This window comes from Rhinoraja longicauda, chromosome 27 (genome assembly GCF_053455715.1).
Source record: "Rhinoraja longicauda isolate Sanriku21f chromosome 27, sRhiLon1.1, whole genome shotgun sequence".
Taxonomy (NCBI): Eukaryota; Metazoa; Chordata; class Chondrichthyes; order Rajiformes; family Arhynchobatidae; genus Rhinoraja; species Rhinoraja longicauda.
Window position 1 is genome coordinate 14266818 of NC_135979.1, and position 20502 is coordinate 14287319.

The following is a 20502-nucleotide window of genomic DNA, read 5'->3' on the forward strand; positions in this document are numbered from 1 at the left end:
TGACAATGTCTTCCTTTCAGTCTCACCTCGAAACATAATAGCCTAGGTGTTAGAAATTAACAGTATTATTCACTATTTGCTGCTATTTAGTCACAAGGCAATTGCATACTACAGTCTCCTGTTTCTCAACTTGTAGCAACAGCTGCTGCATTTAGCACCTGATCATCACAACTATCCCTCTGTGTTGCAGAAATCTAGTCACTCTCTCCATGTCTGTTTGGCTCCAAATTTCTTGCCACGCCTAAAGAGAGAACGCTCCTGGCAGCCAAGGTTTTGATCAGCCAAGGTGGTTCTTGCTGAGTGATTCAGTTAGTCAGCAGAACCCCAGTGAGCTAAAAAGAACGCGGGAACAGGATCCATCAGGTTTATAAAGAGCCTGGAATAAAACAGTGAGTCAGGTGCCAAACCATTGGGAATTCCAAACAATAGGAGCCGAAGTTTTACTCTGCACGTTCACCACAAACAATTGGGAGAACAAATTTCTATCCCACGATCTCTATTACTCTTCTGCAATGCTGTTGAGGAACATCAAATGTCCAATGAAAGCATTAGAAAAAATTGCCAATTAGGATGTAACATATTCCTATATCAATTTAATATTATCAGTACTATATATATCTCCACACATATATAACACACACACACATATGTTTATACACATATATCATATATACATATGTGTATTATATATCCACACACACATGTATATATACACATATATATATATCATATACACACACATATTATATATATATATATATACACACATCTATATAATATACATACGTACATATATTAGATAAGGGAACTTAAATACTGAAAGTAGTAATAACAATACTCGTTTTCATGAAAGGCCGGAAAGAATCAGCAGACATGCAACTTAAAGTAAACCAAAACGAATATGGGAGAATATTAGTTTTGTCAAGTAATCCAGAGGAATCGAATTAAAAATCAGAGGGATACAGAATTCAACCAAAAATTATAAGAAAACATTTTTAAAAAGTGACCACATGGCACTGAATTATCAAAAAAAACTAACCGATAAACAAAACTCTTCAACACGAAACCTAACCCAGTACTGCCTACGTGGGTCTCGCCCATCAAAGCCACATAGGCCTAGAAACTCCGACATGTGACACTGTTTTGTTCTGCTCCAAATGAAACAACAAATGATGACAAAGTATACTGGATCACAAAGCAAATTCTGTCGTGTGAGACGTCGTCTTCATTTTATGCAGTCCCTCAGGATCAACAATAACTGGCATTCACTCTGTCTTTGTGGGTTCTGGGGTGACTGATGAGACCGATACGAGTGAGAACCAAAAACTGTTCCATAGCTGGGCAGAGGAGAGCAGCGGGTAGGTGGGCTGTGAGGCAGTGCATTCATTTTCTCAATCGTGCTGAGTCCATTCCCAAGGACTAAAGATTGTCAATGCCTTCTGAATGGTCTCACCATTTTGATGAGCCATGGGGTTGAGCTTCCCAGAATTCAAACGGGATATTATGGCGAGTCCGAAAACTTGTTGGTTGTAGAAGAAGTTTATTGCAGCCGCAATATTCGAATACAGAGTTAAACAACAAGGTAAAGGACAACCATCAAAAACTTACTGTCTTCTTCGAAGACTTCGCCGAACTGATATATCTGGCGCCAAAAGCGCACATGACCACGCTGGCCAATCCGCGATGTCGCTCCCTGGACCAATCTCCACGGTCGCGTTCCCACGTGACCTCGCTGGCCAATCCGAGGGTTCGACGACCTGGACCATTCTCTATGGTCGCTACAATATGCCAAACAGGAGTTGAGAATATCCTTAAATCTTTTCCTGCCCACCCAGTGAACCTCTTTCTGAGACAGAGCCCGGAACAGAGTATTTGTTTTGGGAGCCAGGTGTCAGGCATGCGAATAGAGTGGTCTGCTCAACAGAGTATAATGAGGACTTCAATGGTGAAGGCGCTGGTCTGGGAGAGAGGCTGCTCTTAATTAATCTTTCAAGTGAACGCTGGAATATCCAGCACGAGTGGTGTCTCTCGAGTGCATAAAGCTATCTGCTGTAAGTAGTCCATGTTTCAGAAGCACATAGGAGGGAAGACATTAAGTTCAGTGACATATGGTTGGAGAAATCTTCTTTAAATGCATGACATGAGACTACACCGATACGTTTGATTGAATGTTCTACAGTGCCATAAATTTGGATAAAAATCATCTGTTCTTGAACAGTCTAACATTTCCCTTCCCCATTCTTGCAAAAGTAAGTATAATGCTGTCATAATGGGAATCATGCAAGATTACTTCAGTGACTGGGCTTTCATTGCAGATTGCACATTCATTTGTTCAACAGGAACACCTATGGCAACACATTTGCACATCAGATACATCAAACAGCATCACCTTCATGAATAGAAAACTATTTGTTTTATCAACCTGAAATGTTACATAATAAAACTTTTAGTTTAAACATCAAATAGTTCTGATTAAAATTATATAATAATTATATAAGCCCTACACCAGGTTATCAAGGAAACATCACAGGTGGCAGAGCGGAGTAGCCAGTGGCTCTGGCTGAAGAGGAAAGACCCCATCTGGCCTCCCAAATAAGCCGGCTAGGGGGGTGGTTCTGGGACACCAGAATGCACTGCTGAGCCTACTGGAGATGTCGTGGGTCCAATCAGCGAAACGTCGATGAAAGTAGGTGCCCACTTGATAACCCCAATGACGTGTCTGCCTAGCCTTTCTCAACATCGGAGGAGCGTAGGTGAGTGCATAAGCCTCCCATCACCACCGGGAGCAAGTTGACATTTGGCACTTTGGATTTCTAACATCTTGTCCTGTGTATTTGGAAACATATAATAACGATACCATTTCAGCTCTTTGATAATCCAATGTAAGTGAATAAATATTAGGCTCTTCTTGTTGCTCAGTTTATTATTTTAAATACCACATTTCAGCAACTTGCCCCCGCTATTTAGCCTGTCTGGTGATTCAGTGCTGCCCCCAATGAATGAGCAATGTGGCCTTCCCAAGGTAAGGTGTGCAGAACTGAATGTGGTTCTCAAGATTGCGTCAAGTAGATGACATAAAAACTGGTGGTGTTGATAGTGAGACGAATCGTAGGCTAAAGGACGATATTAATCAATTGGAAAGATTGGCAGAGCCATGACTCATTGGAATTTAATCCTGATGAGTGAAATGGTTACGTTTTGGGAGGCCTAATATGGGTAGGACATACACAATGATTGGTGGGACTTGAGGATTTCTGAGGAATTGAGGGACTTATGTATAAGGATCCCTGAAGAGGGCAGCACCGATGGAAAACACGATGACAATGGCATCAGGGATAACTGCCTTTATTAGCCAGGATATAAGAACAGGAAGTTATGGTACAACTTTGTAACGTTTAAGTTAGACCAGTGTTTGCCACACTGCACGAAGGACAATATAACACTGGAGAGGAGAGGGGGCCCAGGAGACTCACCATAAAATGCCTGGGATGGAGCATGTTGGTTATCTTGTGTTTTTATATACTATATATATATATATATATATGCATATTGCATATGTATATATAAATATTGACACACAGACACATGTATATATAACCAATATATTGAATATGAATAGATATTGAATAGGCTGGATTTGTATTTCTGGAAATTCTTTAGTTCATAAGTCAAAGGAGCAGAATTAGGCCATTCGGCCCATCGAGTCTATTCCCCCATTTAATCATGACTGATCTATCTTTCCCTCTCAAGCCAATTCTCTTGTCTTCTCCCCATAACCTTTGATACCCTTACTAATCAAGAATCTGCCAATCTCCACTTTAAAAATACCCAATGACTTGGGTCTCCACAGCCGTTTGTAGCAATGGATTCTACAGTTTCACCACTCTCTGGCTAAAGAAAGTCGTCCTCATCTCCTTTCCAAAGGTACATCCTATTATTCTGAGAGGGAGGAGACTGAGGGGGATTTTGATAGAGGTACACAAAAATGAGACCATAGGGTGGAAAACTTTCCCCCGTAGCAAAGGTATTTAAAACTAGAGGCCTTTGCTTTGGAGTTAGCAGCAAGAGGTTTAGAAGGGATCTGAGGAAGAACATTATCACCCAGAAAATGGTAGGAATCTGGAATATTTTGCTTGAGTGGTTGGTGGCGGCAGAAACTCTTACACATTTAAGAAGAATCTAGACATGCACTTGGATCATTCAGCAAGACATTGAAGGCTATGGACCAAGAGTTGCCAAATGGTATTAGTATAGATAGGCTCTTCATAATCAGCATGGACATGGTGGACTGAAAGGCCTGTTTCGATATAGTATGATGTTGAAATAAAACAGCCTGGAACATTTGCTGCAGTTTAGCTCAAATGCCGCAAATTACTGCTATTTTCCCCACAAAGTCCCGGTTTCCAGCTTAGCCATGCACTCGGGTTGCTTCAATGTGCCACACTCCTTAGTCAACAATAATTGCGACAATAATTCCCACCAGCTTCCCAGTTCTGATGTAAGGTGGCACAAGAACAGCACTCCTAATTAAATGAATAAGAGATTTTGACATCCAGATAAGTAGTTATTTGTTAATTACAACATTTAAAATAAAAAATGTTTGTGTTGTACTGTAAGTATTATTCTTAATCTGCTTTTCTTTTAACAGATTACTGAACCTTGATGAATGCAAGACTTTCACAAACATTCATTGATCCCACATTGACAGCACAAGCAAAGAGAGAAGTCAAGGGCAAGGCCTCACCAACTGTCATAGAAACATAGGAAATAGGTCCAGGATTAGGCCATTCAGCCCTTCGAGCCAGCACCACCATTCAATATGATCATGGCTGATCATCCAAAATCAGTGCCCGTTCCTGCTTTCTCCCCATATCCATCTGATTCCGTTAGGCCTCAGCTAAATTTCCACTGTGTCTAAACCATTTGGCAAGTATGGTAGATATCTGCACTGAGGTAACCACTAAGCTACTGTCCATTCCACTGAAGTGCTTTCCTCGCTGTGAACAGCTGTATCTGGACAACGTTGGAACTAATATCCTGTACATCCTGTACATCTTTTATTTGTTTAGTTTAGTTTAGAGATACAGCGCAGACACAGGCCCTTCGGCCCACTGGATCCGCACCGACCAGCGATGCCCGCACCGACCAGCGAGGCTCGAAGGGCTGAATGGCCTACTCCTGCACCTATTGTCTATTGTCTATTGTCTATTAGCGCTATCCTACACATATTGGGGACAATTTACACTTATACCAAGCCAATTAACCTACAAACCTGTAAGTCTTTGGAGTGTGGGAGAAAACCGAAGATCTCGGAGAAAACCCACGCAACTCTCCAGCTGGGCCACCGTGCCTCCTACTTTGTGTTAATCACCATATGTTGATCAGTTCCTTCTTGGAATGCAAAGCACTGGTTATGATGCATGCATTATAACTGTTGAAAAACGTACCATTCAGCAGAATAAATACTGAAATCTGGTGCAGAATCTTAATGTCCTACATAAAATGAAGGAACAAAATAAATGCCTCCTTCATTTTTAACAGATTTTTAATTTATTTTTGTGCCAATCATGGCAAACAATTTTCTTTAAACTGGTCACCGAAGGTAAGAATCAAGAATTCCTAGAATGGAAGTAACACGGTGAGATGTAGTTTTTAGTATTTTTAGTTTTTAGAGAAACAGCGCGGAATAAGCCCTTCGGCCTATCGAGTCTGCACCGACCAGCGATCCCCGCACATTAACACAATCCTACACAAGGGCCATTTGTTTTACATTTGTACCAAGCCAATTAATCTAATATGTCTTTGCAGTGTGGGAGGAAACTAAAGTTCTCGGAGAAAGCCCATGCAGGTCACAGGGAGAACAGACAAACTCCGTACGGACAAGCACCCATAGCCAGGATCGAACCGGGGTCTCTGGTGCTGCAAGCTCGGTAAGGCAGCAACTCTACCGCTGCGCCACCTACAAGGGATGTGATTTTAGTTCAGTTTTGAGGTACAGCAGGGAAACAAGCTCTTGGGTCCACCAAGTTCACGTCGATCATCGATCACCCGTTCACATTAGTTTCATGTTATCTTAGTTTTTCATCCCCTCTGTACACACTAGGGGTAATTTACAGAGGCCAATTAACCTACAAACCACACGTATTTGGGATATGGGAGCAAACCGGAGTGCCCGGAGGGAACCCATGCATTCACAGGGAGAACGTGTAAACTCCACACAGACAGAACCCGAGGTTAGGGTTGAACCTGGGTCTCTGGCGCAGAGGTAGCAGCGCTACCAACAGCACCATTGTGCCACCCTATCAATATCTAGACGCTGTCTTCATGCACAAAGGTGCACACACGTCTCCACTTTCTAGTGTAAGAAAATGACTGCAGATGCTGGTGCAAATCGAAGGTATTTATTTCACAAAATGCTGCAGTAACTCAGCGGGTCAGGCAGCATCTCAGGAGAGAAGGAATGGGTGACGTTTCAGGTCGAGACCCTTCTTCAGACTGATGTCAGGGGGGCGGGACAAAGGAAGGATATAGGTGGAGACAGGAAGATAGAGGGAGAACTGGGAAGGAGGAGGGGACGGGAGGGACAGAGGAACTATCTAAAGTTGGAGAAGTCAATGTTCATACCGCTGGGCTTCAAGCTGCCCAAGCGAAATATGAGGTGCTGTTCCTCCAATTTCTGGTGGGCCTCACTATGGCACTGGAGGAGGCCCATGACAGAAAGGTCAGACTGGGAGTGGGAGGGGGAGCTGAAGTACTCAGCCACTGGGAGATCAGGTTGGTTAAGGCAGACTGAGTGAAGGTGTTGAGCGAAACGATCGCCGAGCCTGCATTTGGTTTCGCCGATGTAAAGAAGTTGACATCTAGAGCAGCGGATACAATAGATGAGGTTGGAGGAGGTGCAGGTGAACCTCTGTCTCACCTGGGAAGACTGTTTGGGTCCTTGGATGGAGTTGAGGGGGGAGGTAAAGGGACAGGTGTTCCATCTCCTGCGGTTGCAGGGGAACGTGCCGGGGGATGGGGTGGTTTGGGTAGGAAGGGACGAGTGGACCAGGGAGTTACGGAGGGACCGGTCTCTGCGGAATGCAGAAAGGGAAAGGGATGGGAAGATGTGGCCAGTAGTGGGGTCCCGTTGTAGGTGACGGAAATGTTGGAGGATGATTTGTTGGATTTTCTATGTCATCAGCCCTGGTGATCTCTCCAATTTAATGCACATTGTGCCAAAACATGCCATGTGCTCCACATTCACAAGGACTGGCAGTGAGCTGCCTTGAGTCATTTCATTCTACACAATTAACAAAAATAAGGAATGTCTATTCCTATCAGTCAGAACTAAATGCAAAGCTAGACTTTCGGGGTTAAATAACACTGTCCTAATCCACTGCACACCAAATTGCTTTCAAAAATATTGTTTTGATGCTTTTATCTCTGTTCAACATTTCCAGCCCTGGATTTGGCCGGGACAACACACTGGAAACTGCAGATATTGATGAAGGTCACCTTGCAGAATGCCAGCAGGAGAATGTTACTGAAAGCAACTAAAGGTGGAACATTCATCTCCATTATCGCCACTCCATCCCTCTACATCTTCCACCTGCCGTGGGCTGTGGGGATGAGCTGGTAGCTGCAGCAGGGATGGAGCAGTGCTTCTTCATGCAGAGTTTGAAAGTCTTATTGCTTTTGTGTCTAAACCCATGCAGACAACGAACGGGGCACAAGAAAAAAAAAATAGCAGGGAAAAAGAGGCTGCACTTCCTCAGATGCACCATAATTTTAAAACTGAATTACACAGTGAGCAAAATCTTTCAAATATTATTGGTAAATGATGATGTGTATAAAGAAAAAATAAGAAGTCATGAACCTAATATAAATGTATCAGTTAAAGAATTATTTCAATTAATATATTTGATGCTCAGGCTGCTAATATTTACTCCTGTACATATTAACTCGTGCCATTGTAAATAATAGCTGCAAGCATGCAACGGTTACTAAAGCATCAATTCAAAATGTGCTTGCTGTACAGGTAGATAGCCACATTCGAAATATTGCACACTGCTTTTATATAAAGACCGTTGTACGTAATATAATTGAGGCAACATGAATTACAATTTGATGAAGTCAAGCTTACAGTTAATAAAAACAATGGCTGTGTACCATACCTGGACTTCTTGCTTTGTGAAAATCTCCTCACTGATTTCACATGCAACTATTACTAACAGTTCCCACTCCATCTTCTGCGCTGGCATTATTCAACGTGCTCAATTTATTTCTGTAGTTTTCACTCTTGCTTTCTCTCTCCGCAGCATAGGAAAATCAAGCACTTAGGATTTTTTTTTTTAATATCAAAGCAGAGTTTGGGCAGTGCTTTCGAGCTTCAGCAGTAATGTAACGTAAACACAATGCACAAGACAGAGAAAGACAAGCTTTAAAAAAAAAAAATCAGCTGCAAACGATGATCCAGCTTACAGCCAGCTCAGAGCTGCACTCCATTTGGCTTCAGAAGATAGATGCAGGCACCGAGAACTGAACACAGGATTTAGTCCTGCTCCCGTGACATCATTGCAGCACTGACCTGGCATGTTAATTAGCTTTGCTTTCTCCTTTTATAATTTATGGAGAGTGTACAAATCATACAGCAAAAAAAAAACAAAAAGAAAGAAAATGACAATTGCTAAAAATAAACATTACACCAAAATTATAAATTATACCTTTATAATTTTGCAATCATTGCCAATAATTAGCTCTCAATTAGCACAACCATGCTTCCATAAATTCACATTAGTTAGCACGGTGTCTCTGCAAAGAAAAATCTGAAGGAGGTTTTGAATTCCTGTTGTTATTAAACAAAATAATTTCCCATGCTCAGTGTGGCAAAACCAACCGCTTAAATTCTCCTTCCAACAATCTAGAGCAAGGTTTTACTGGGGCAATATTTTACTTCTCGTGACCCCTACATTGACCAGGAAACCTTGTTGGTATATTTCAGCTGATGAAAACATCAGATGGCACTATGCAAGGGAATAAATACTCATCAAACACTGGCTTAGGCCAAGAACAAGTGGACACATTTATTGAACTGTGGACTGCCAAGTAAATGACAGACAAATCAAGAAAGAGATTTAAATAACTGTGAACTGAACTATTCCACCTTGAAATGTAAAAAGCACAAGCGCTTCCCATGTACGGACGCTCAATTCAAAACTGCACCAAAGTCTGTAATTAATACGATATTGCATTTTGCAGCCGATCTTTACAATCTTTGGCATGCTCTATACATCTGATGGCTTCAGAATGACTATCAGCATGGTTCAAGTCAGTCAAATGAATCTTTTGAAAACAGACTGGAACAAAAGAAATGAAACATTAGTTGATACCAGTCAAAATCGTATCGTGAACCGACACTGGGGTTTTGATTTGATGGCACAAACCGTATCCCGTAAACAAATTATCCTGCCTTGCCAGATCGATATTGGCACAAATCTGATTATTATTTTCAAATGAACTTGGAAAATTACAAAGTAGTCACATTTACAGGTTCTGCCCTCACTTCTTTGATATCTTCCATCAGATAAAACACCAGATTCAGGGACTAGAACACATCAAAAACACAGAGAATTTATTTAAAGGAACAGAATTATGAGTGCATGGAAATCAAAAGGCTTGAACTCTAAACCCTTACTCACTCACCATCCAATCACCCTACATCAATGAAGGGGAGAGGAAGTCTAAACGCACTTGCACTAAACTACCCTCTAAAATCAGAACTACGGCTAGACAAGTGAGCTTTTTAGTTTTCAGTTTTAGGAAACAGGCCCTTCGGCCCACCAAGTCCGCACCGACCAGCGATCCCCACACATTATCACTATCCTACACACACTAAGGACAGTTTTACATTTACATCAAGCCAATTAACTTACAAACCTGCACGTCTTTGGAGAGTGGGAGGAAACCGAAGATCTCAGAGAAAACCCATGTGGTCACGGGGAGAATGTACAAACTCCGTACATGCAGCACCCATAGTCGGGATCGAACCCACTCTACTGCTGCGCCACTGTGCTGCCCTAGATAGATAGCTAGATAGATGCAGCAGCCATAAGCCAAGGTCCATTTTGGTCATGGGTTGGCACCTGTGAACTTCAGAGGTACCAACAGTTCAAAGCTTTGGGTGCTATTGAGAGGGTGCCGCGAGTCTGCGTATGGTTTAACAGGTGCTGCTTGGTAACAGGCTGTATTGGAGGTGTGGGTATTTGGGAGGGATGGGAGTGGGTTAGGATCTGGGGCCAGGTCAGCCATCCATTGTGACCAACAGAGAGGCGGATGCTGTGACCAGGTAAGTGGCAAGGAAAGGTGAGCACGGATTCATAGAACATATAATCAGGCCCATCGATGATAGGCCAATTGAATTTGAGACTACCATTAAGCACCCACTTGCTCTAACCCTACTTTATCCTTCCAACATTACAATCAACTCCCAAAATATTCTGGCCATCGCTTACAAACTTGGGATGGTTTACAGTGACCAATTAATTTACCAATTTGCCCACCTTTGGGATGTGGGAGGGAACCAGAATTGCCTGACAGAAACCTCTGTTGTCACTGAGAGAATGTGCAAACTCCACAGAGAAAGCTCCAGAGGTCAGGATTGAATCCAGGTCTCTGGAACTGTGAGGGAGCAGCTTAATGAGCTGCAGCATTGTGCCCAGAAGGATCAAAGGTTAGCATGGGATGCACATTTGTAGAATCCAAGTCCAGCACTCTCTTGTGAAAACCTACTTGTCCCAGGAGCATCCAATTCCCAGAAATGCCTGATGAATTTTCCTCGCAATGCTATCATGTTTATAGTCAAGTCAAGTCAATTTTATTTGTATAGCACATTTAAAAACAACCCACGTTGACCAAAGTGCTGCACATCTGATTAGGAAAAAAAAAAGAAAAGAAACATACAGTGGCAGGCACCGGTACTGCAATGGTGAATTACACTCAGAAACGCCCACTAAATTCGCAGCGTGACTCAACTTGACCTGCAAGGAGTTATTTTCATACCCACACTGGTAAACAAAAAGCAACCCAACTCTCTGTTGATCACTTAATGGATGGCTGAGTTGACGCCAGATCCACCCACATCACTGCCGAAATATCCACACCTCTGAGACAGTCTCATTACTGAGCAACACATACTAAATCAAGTGCAGGATCCAAATGCACAGCACCCTGTTGGTAGCTGAATAAAAGAGTCCTAAGCCTGAATGTGCGGGTTCCAGTCTTGTGCCAACTAACCTTAATTAATCTATGGGATACAAGGAACAGTAGATGCTGGAATCATGAGCAAAACATACTGCTGGAGGAGCTCGCAATAAACATATACTGCATCCACTGTTCCAGGTGTGGACTCCTGTATAACGGTGAAACCAAGCATAGGCTTGGCGATCGTTTCACCGAACACCTCCGCTCCGTCCACCTAAACCTACCTGATCTCCTGGTTGCTCAACACTTTAACTCCCCCTCCCATTCCCACACTGACCTTTCCGTGCTGGGCCTCCTCCATTGTCAGAGTGATGCCCAACGCAAATTGGAGGGACAGCACCTCATATTTCACATCAGTAGCTTACACACCAGCGGTATGAACATTAACGAGTCTAACTTCAAGTAGCTCTTGCTTTTCCTCTCTCTCCATCCCTTCCCCAGTTCTCTATCAGTCTTACCGTTTCTGACTACATTTTATCTCTGTACCGCCCACTCCCCTGACATCAGTCTGAAGAAGGGTCTCGGCCCGAAACGTCTCCCATTCTTTCGCTCCAGAAATTCTGCCTGTCCTGTTGAGTTACTCCAGCATTTTCTTTCTTTCCCTTTTCTTTCAAGGTTCTTTCTTTCCCTTTCTGAACTAAACCTTTGTCAGAATTGCATTTTCTTTTATGTCATAAGACCTCAATCGAAATGAAGCAAGGATAGTGAATTAAAAATTATTGTAAAAAAATGATGCGAAAGCTGGCCAATTTATATTGCAGATTTAAGACTCTTTAAGCACCAAAAGGAATTTATTTCTTCACTCAGAATGATAACTTATCAATGGCAGGTTTAGGTATAAATCAAACCTCGTTTTTACAGACTGTTTTAAAAAAAATCACTAGGTCAGACTTCTGGCTGTGCATTTTGACACTCACACTTGGCCCAAACAATCCTGTGTGTAATGAGTGCCAATGTGAAATGGGGATTACTAGTCCATCAATTACGCTCCAACTTCCATTTTCCTCTGGGCTAAATCCCGATCAGACTCTTTCTGAAACTCAAATCAGTTTTCTCCTCTCCACTTCTTGACCAAGTTTAGACCTGGCAACGGCTCAGTCCTACATTTTTGTTAATCAATTGGAAACTTGAGCAATCTTTTCCCTTTGCCAAAAGAGTAACTATTCCTCAAAAGTGAGGAAATAGATGTAATTAAAACATAATCCAAATCGTAGGAAGAAAAATGGGGTTGAGATGGAAAGATAGATCAGCCATGATTGAATAGCGGAGTAAAGTTGATGGGCTGAATGTCCTCATTCTGCCCTTTAACTTATGAATTTATGGATAAAGGTCCAGGATTTGAAAGTCCTGTGGTCACATATAGGACTTACCAATTGGAGAACAGAATTTTAAACTAAGGACTGCATAAGAAAATGTGGACAAAATTTTGTTTTGAATATAATGTTGTGAAAAAGCTACCATGGGAGAATAGCAGATTATGATAATAGTAATATATTCCTTTATTCGTCCCACACCGGAGATATTTACAGTGTTACAGCTGCAAAGTGGATAGCAAGAGATCATTCATCATAAATAAAGGTAAAGACAAGGATAAATTGTATTCTTTAGCTGTTATTGTTGACTCATCTGCTGGGAGCAGTGCTGGTTGTGCAGTCTCGCAGATTGTGAAAGGTTCATAAAACTTTAGTGAATTATTTTAACAAAGTACATGAAAACTAATTTCAGAAACCCTGATGGAAGAAAGACAAAATGAGATGAAGCTATGTGCTTCACAAATTATTAGCCACCCTTTTCAAAGATGATAAATAGAGAGGAAATAAAACTAAAGCCCAAACCATTTTTTGTAAAAATCAAGGCCACTCTTGCTTCACATGTGTGTGTCCCACTGGAGACCGTTTAACATTGCAGCTTACCTGCATTATTCTTTATTTCTATAAAACCTCTCAAAATCCCATTCACCCAAAGGCTCACGATGAATTGCTGGATTAAACTTACTTTTTTACAGTGTCTAGGTCATCACCAGAACACAGTATGGATAAAATCCAACTCCTTTCAAATAGAAATTCTCCAATTGCAAGTAAAGCACCCTGAGCTCCCACTTTCCTCTTCTTTCCCCACCACCCACCCAGTACACAGATTTCTTCCAACATTTCCCACCCGTTACCCTGTTCTTTTCCCTCTTCTGCACCCTCATCAGTCATCCCTCCCATCCTCGACTCCCCTATTTTCCCTCTTCTTACATTCCCTTCCTCCCAGGCCAATTCACTGGATGTATTCAAGAGAGAGTTAGATATAGCTCTTAGGGCTAACGGAATCAAGGGATTATGGGGGAAAAAGCAAGAACAGGGTACTGATTCTGGATGATCAGCCATGATCATATTGAATGGTGGTGCTGGCTCGGAGGGTCGAATGGCCTAATCATGCACCTAGTTTCTATGTTTCTGCCCTTATTCCTCACTGCTGCTTTACATTTCACTCCTCCTCTCTTTCCTTATCTGACATCCTTTTGTCTCCTTTTCATCTCTAGACTTTTGTCACTAACTCTATCCATCCGCCAATCACCCCACCTGCTCTATCCACCTATCACCAGCTGGACTTTGACCAACCCCCACTCTCTTTTGCAGCTTTCTTCTCCCAGCGCCATCGGTCTGAAGAAGGGTCTCAGCCCAAAACATCGTCTGTCCATTCCCTCCACAGATGCTGGCTGACCGGCTGAGTTACTCCAACACTTTGTTTTACGCTCAATATTCCAGCAGTCTCTCGTATCTGCTTCCAAATCGGAATTGCAACACTTTGAGTTCCCATTAGCAAGAGCTTTCTTCACTTAGAGGTGAGTGAATCGTTGATACTCACAATCCAACCAACTGTGGAGATTCAATCACTAAGTATATTTATGAAGGTCAATTGATTTTTGGACATCAAGAAATTAAGAGATGTCGTGTTCGGGCTGGGGAATGGCAACCGCACAACTATCAGATGGATGTTGATGATTACGATGATGATACAAACGAGTCGCCACAAAGATGCTGACAAGGTTACAAAAAAAGTAGTCATCCCTTCTTCACTCGATCTCCACCCCCCCCCCCCCCCCCCCTTAAGCTGGGTCCCCCTTATTTCTTGATGGCCCCCCCCTACACCGGGTCCACCTTTGCGGATCGCAAACCAGGCACGATGGACTGAATGGCCTAACCCTCCTCCCATTTCTTATGCTCTGCTACTTGAAACTGTACTGTATGTTCGTTTCTTAGTACCTGAACTGATATACAGCACTTTGGTCAACGTGGGTTGTTTTTAAATGTGCTATACAAATAAAATTGACTTGACTTGACTTGAAAAGCTCCCCGCATGATTTCCTAACCTTGATGTCATCTTTCTAATTGCAAGAGACCATTCTCCATTATTAAAGAAGGCCCAGAGAGTTACAAGTGAGAGTTTCTGAGCACGCTGGTTAGATCCCGACGCGCTACCTTGGAGCTTTGCTAAAATGAGCACAATGACACAAGAACAATGGGCGATCCAATGAGGCGACAGAGGCAATAACCCCGAGCATCTGATGTGAAATTAAATAGCAACCCATTTAAACAGCTGAAATTGCCCAGGGAGTGCCAAGACAGCCACTGCTGAGCAAGGGTTCGTTGCAGAATTAGGAAAAAAAAAACATGTTTGCTGTGGAACTAATACATTTTTTGGAAGAAATAGGATGACAAACACACTGCCAATAAAATGGAGGAGAATTGAAAAGAGTCAGCTAAGACGTTATTTCAGACATTTCTTGTCGTTGGTGTCTACCTACAGGTAAATAAAGCATAATGCCACATCACTCAAACTGGATGCAAAGGCAGTGGACATCCAAACAGTGAGCTTTGCTACCTGTGGCTTTTAGAGTCAGACAGCGTGGAAACAGGGCCTTCGGCCCAACTTGCCCACACCGACCGTCTCCATCTAAATCTGTCCCATCCATCTTCCTGTCTAAATGTTTCTTACATGCTGCAATCTCTCCACCATCAAGACTTTCTTGTGATACCATTTGTCTTACCAACTATTCGCAGTCACAGGTCGCTTGCTTTCAGTGACTGATGTACAGGGATACCTGGGCTCTTTGGCACCTCTGTTTTTTCTGATCCATTGCATTCAGATAATAATCTTTCTGTTTTAAGAACCAAAGTGGGTCATCTTGCATTTAGTCACAATAAACTGCCTGCTTTGCATTTGCCTATTCATTTAACTTATCTCTGCATCCTCCTCTCTCGCATTCTATCCCAGCATTTTGTTATTTGCAATCTGGGAAACATAACATTTCATTCTCTCTCTTCCAAATCATGGATCTATATTGTAAACAACTGGTGCCCAATACTGATCTCTACGACACCCCAGTAGTCACTTCCTGCCAGCTGAAAAAAGACCCATTTATCCGTCCCATTTCCATTACTAGTTCCGTGCCAGTAAAATACTCCCAACCCATCTGCTTTAATCACCCCGCACACCAGCACTTTTCTACACACCAGACAATTTTACCGAAGTCAATTAAACAACAAATCTGTATGTCTTTGGAGAATAGGAGGAAACAGGAGCAGCTGAAGAAAACCCACATGGTCACAGGGAGAATGCACAAACTCCGTACAGACAGCATCCGTAGTCAGGATTGAACCCAGGTCTATGATGCTGTTAGGTAGCAACTCTACCACTGTGCCCCCATTCCACCCATTTGTCAAGTTATATCCCCCATAAACTCCAGTAAGTCTATTAAGCATGATTTCCCTTTCATTAATCCACGTTTCTGCCAATGCTTTCCAAATTGTCTATGATTGCTTCATTTATAGTAGATTCTAACGGGTTCCCATCTACTGATATTTGGCTACCTGATCCGCAATTCTCTATTTTGCCCCTTCCTCCTTTTTTAAATAGTGGAATTACATTTGTCACCCTCCAATATGTTAGAGCTGATCCAGAGTCCAACGTTTTTGAAAATGAACACGAATGCACCAAATATTCCCAAGACCACTTTCTTTATTACTCTGGGATGGAGATTATCAGGCTCTGGGGATTAGTTTAGTTTAGAGATACAGCGTGGAAACAGGCCCTTCGGCCCAACAAGTCCACGCTGACCATTGATTTTATGTCATCCCATTTTCCCATCCACTCCCGACACAGTTGGGTCGATTTACAGAGGTCAATTAACCCTCAAACCTGCACATCTTTGGGATGCGAGAGGAATCTGGAGCACCCGGAGGAAAACTGCACATTGACAGGGAGAATGCGTAAACGCCACACAGGCAGCACCCAAGGCCAGGTGCTGCCTTGACTGTGCCGCCTTACTCCACATAGACAGCATCTGAGGTCAGGGCAATGTGTGGCAGCAGGTCTGCCAGTTGCACCACTGTGCTGCCCCCACCATTGCACTGGATTGACAGCCTTCGGGTCCATTAGTTCCCCAAGCTCTATTGCTTCACTCATACTGAATCAGATTTTCAACAGCTCCTCCCTCTCTCTAGACCATTGGTTTCCTGATATATCTGTGACATTCCTTGTGCTCTCCCTTTGAAAACAAGAACCAAGGTACGTGTTTAATTGTTCCGCCATTAATTTGTTCCCAATTATAATTTTGCAGACTGCAGGGGATCTAGATTTCTCTTTTCTAACCTTTTCCTCTTTACATATTTATAGAAGGTATTCTCTGCAAGCGTACATTCACCCTCCATCTTCCTGCTTTTAATCAATCTTGCTGTCCTCCTTTGCTGAATTCTAAACTGCTCCCAATCCTCTGGCTGCTGCTTTTTTTCTGACAACTTTATCTGTTGTTTCTTTACAGCTGATACTATCGCTAATTTCCTTTGCAAGCCACCGAGGAGCAGTCTTTCCCTTATTTCAATACCCGGCAGGAATGAATAACTGTAATCCTTGCGTTCAGTCTGTAAGTATTACGCATTGCCGAGCTATCACCGACCCAGTTCGTGACATTCTCTTTTTTTTACAGTCAACTTGCGGCTCATTCTCTCAGTTTGTTTTTATTATATTTAGGATGCTGGTTTCTAATTCTCCTACTTCACCCTTCTATTTCTATCGTGTTATGCTTGCTTGCCAAAATTAATACAAGACTGTTTGGGTGGCACAGCGATAGAGCTACTTACTCACAGCACCAAAGACCCAGGTTCAATCTCGACATCGGGATGTGTGAGGTTTGCACATCAGTTTGCTCTGCCATTTTGTGACCACATGGGTTTCCTCTGGGTGCTCTGGTTTCCTCCCACATCCCAAAGACGTGTGGGTTTGTGGGTTAATTGGTCTTTGTAGATTCCCGCTCGTGTGGAGGAAGTGGATGGAGAAGTGGGACAACATAGAATTAGTGTGATGGTTGGCTTTCCATGTTGTATCTCTGAAAGCAAACTTCAAAAACACAAAAACTGTTCTTTATTCCTTTCTCATTGCACAGTACCAGTAACCTCTTCTCCAGTCGAAGTCTGAAAAAGGGTGCCGACCCAAAACGTCACTGATCCTTTTTCTCCAGAGATGCTGCCTGATCCGCTGAGTTACTCCAGCACTTTGCGTCTATCTTTGGTATATACCAACCTCTGCAGTTCTTTTTTACAGTGTTCTGCAATGTATTGGTCGAAAATATACTCAGGAATTCCTCCTCCACCATAATACTGCTCATTTGAATTGACCAATGTCTATATATCTATGTCTATATCTCTGAACTAAACTATACAAATTAAAGTTATTTGTGATAACAGCCATACCCATACCACATACCTCTCGGATATCCTGTTTAATTTACTGCTTGGTGGCATTTAGACAATCTCCAATCAATGTGTTTTCCTCTGTGGCGTTTCTCAGCTCCACATAAGATTTTGCTTCACAATTTTCCAAGTCAATATCTGTCCTCACCATGTATTGATTTCCTCTCTTACTAACAAAAGCATCAAACCCCCCCCCCCCCCCACCCCCCACTATTCTCTTTTTATCTGCCCTTCTTAAATATTGAATATTCTTTGGTATTCAGTTTTCATCCTTAGTCACCCTGTCACTATTTCTCCATAATGACATGTTTACATCTATTTGCGCTATTAATTAGACTAGAATTTAGAGTTACGGCGTAGAAACAGGCTCTTTGGAACATCGAGTCCACGCTCACCAGCAACCACCCCGTTCACTAGCACTATCATACAAACTAGGGACAATATACAATTTACAGAAGCCAATTATCCTACAAACTTGTAGCTTTTTGGGATATTCTGTTATCTGTAAACAGGATATCCCAGAGAAAACTGGAGCACCCGTAGAAAACCCACGCAGTCACAAGGAGAAAGTACAAACTCCACACAGACAGCACCCATAGTCAGGATGAAATTGAAGTCTCTGGCGCTGTAAGGCAACAACTCTACTGCTGCACCACTGTGCAGTTTAAGTGAATGTTCTCTAGTCTAAGGCACAAAGCCTTTAGACTTGACTTTTTCACATTATTGACTCTCTTAACTTTTTTCTTTGCACCATGACCTTGTTCATCTCTCATTGTTATTTTCACTGCCTTCCATTTTCCTTTTCGTATACAACCTGCTCAGATTCTACACGGGCCTGCATCCCCACCCCCAACCCCACCCCCAAACATTGATACCTAGTGCCTTCTTCAATTTGTACCTGTCCCACCTCCCCATGAACTGAATCCCTCCCTCCTAAAAAACGTCCTCAGCCGCATGTTCATCCACCATCTTCCTGTTTAGGCACTCATGGGTGCACAGCACTGGGAGTGATATTGGCATTGAGGTCCTACTTTACCTCTGAACTCCCTGGATTCTGTTTGTTCGAACCTCATCCCATACTTCAACTTAAATCATTGCTCCCATGATTACATGTCCCATGATTACTGCCTGCTCTTCCTCCTGCTCCAGAGCCACTCAGAGATATCCACAATCATAACACAAGGGAAGCATTGTACCATCCTGGAGTCTGGTTTGTAGCCACAGAAAGATTCACACGTTCCCCTTTTTACTGAATCCTCTATCACTGTGGACATCCCACTCTTTATCCTCCCATCTTGTGTGGTATAGCCAACATGGCTGCTGCTGCCTTCCTGTGGAGCAAGCCCTCACCCCACCTCATGTATCCAAAGCTAATATTTATTAGGGATGGATATGCCACAGAGATCCCTGCACTACCTGTTCTATTGTGTCTGCCAATCACCCACCCCCCTTCCTGCCTCTGTGCCAAGTTCTAGCCACGTTCCTGCCTTTGATTTATATCTTCTGCACCATTTCAGTTCATTGCTTGCTGTGATTTTATAATAAGATAAATCAATATGACATTACAAACATTGTAAAAAGTGATCAAGTTGACTGGAAAGAAACACAGAGTGCAGGATTAACTCAGCAGGTCAGACAGCATCTGTGGGGGACATGAACAAACTACGTAAAGGAATTATTCTTCCTACTTTTACTCGGAAAAAATGAATATGTTTTGATAATATTTAATGTTTTATCTGATCAAGTTGCATGATATGCATGAATGCTTTTCCTACAATCACAAATATCACTTTATAACATTGAATTGTGTACTTTCCTCACTAATATGAAAGGCAAGAAAAACGGAGTCTTCAAGAACAAAGGGAAGAATATTAGCTGTTTGCTTACCCAGGTGCCTAAAACTGTAAATCCCTTAGGGTAAAATGCCATTGTCTAGCAAATGTTAAAATATGCAACTTATATGTGGTTCCTTTAAGTTTATTCAGGGTGGGGGAAGAGAGAGCCCCACATTACTTCAATAGCAGAAAACAATACACATATTTACCATATTTATCATTAAATATTAAAAACTACAGCCACTGTGGCAAAAGATATATTCTAACTCTCACAAGGTGCATGATATCTCAATTTTAAATTATCCAGATGCCTCAAGTGATATTACATAGAAACAGAGAAACATGGAAAATAGGTTCAGGAGGCCATTTGGCCCTTCGAGCCAGCACCACCATTCATTGTGATCATGGCTGATCATCCAGTCAGTAACCTGTGCCTGCCTTGAGACAAAACTACCAAATATTCCTGTTAAGATACTATGAAGTACTGCAATAGTCTGAATTATTGTGGTGGTTTATTTTTAAACTATACAATAGCTTGAAGGACTACAGAATTTTTAATGGAAAATGCAATGCCAATGATGAATTGAATTTATTTTATTTCATCTTCTTGATATTTTTTCAAAATATGTATAACTAAATAATACAAAAGCTCAGCCCCCTTGCTCACAGCACTCACGTACAATATCAAA

The 20502-nt window shown here is 42.2% G+C and overlaps 1 protein-coding gene across 3 annotated transcripts in view; it reads right to left on the minus strand.

The window, feature by feature from the left end:
• Nucleotides 1-20502, minus strand: part of LOC144606905 (calcipressin-3-like) — a 107893-nt gene that overhangs the window by 67214 nt on the left and 20177 nt on the right. Inside the window, exon 1 of one of the 3 annotated variants that reach the window (XM_078423384.1) lies at nucleotides 8157-8518. The exons of the other annotated variants lie outside the window; for them this stretch is intronic. Within the exon in view, the coding sequence (XP_078279510.1) occupies nucleotides 8157-8243 (87 nt within the window). The 5' untranslated portion in view covers nucleotides 8244-8518. Of the gene's footprint in view, nucleotides 1-8156; nucleotides 8519-20502 lie in introns of those variants that run through there. 3 annotated transcript variants of the gene reach the window in all.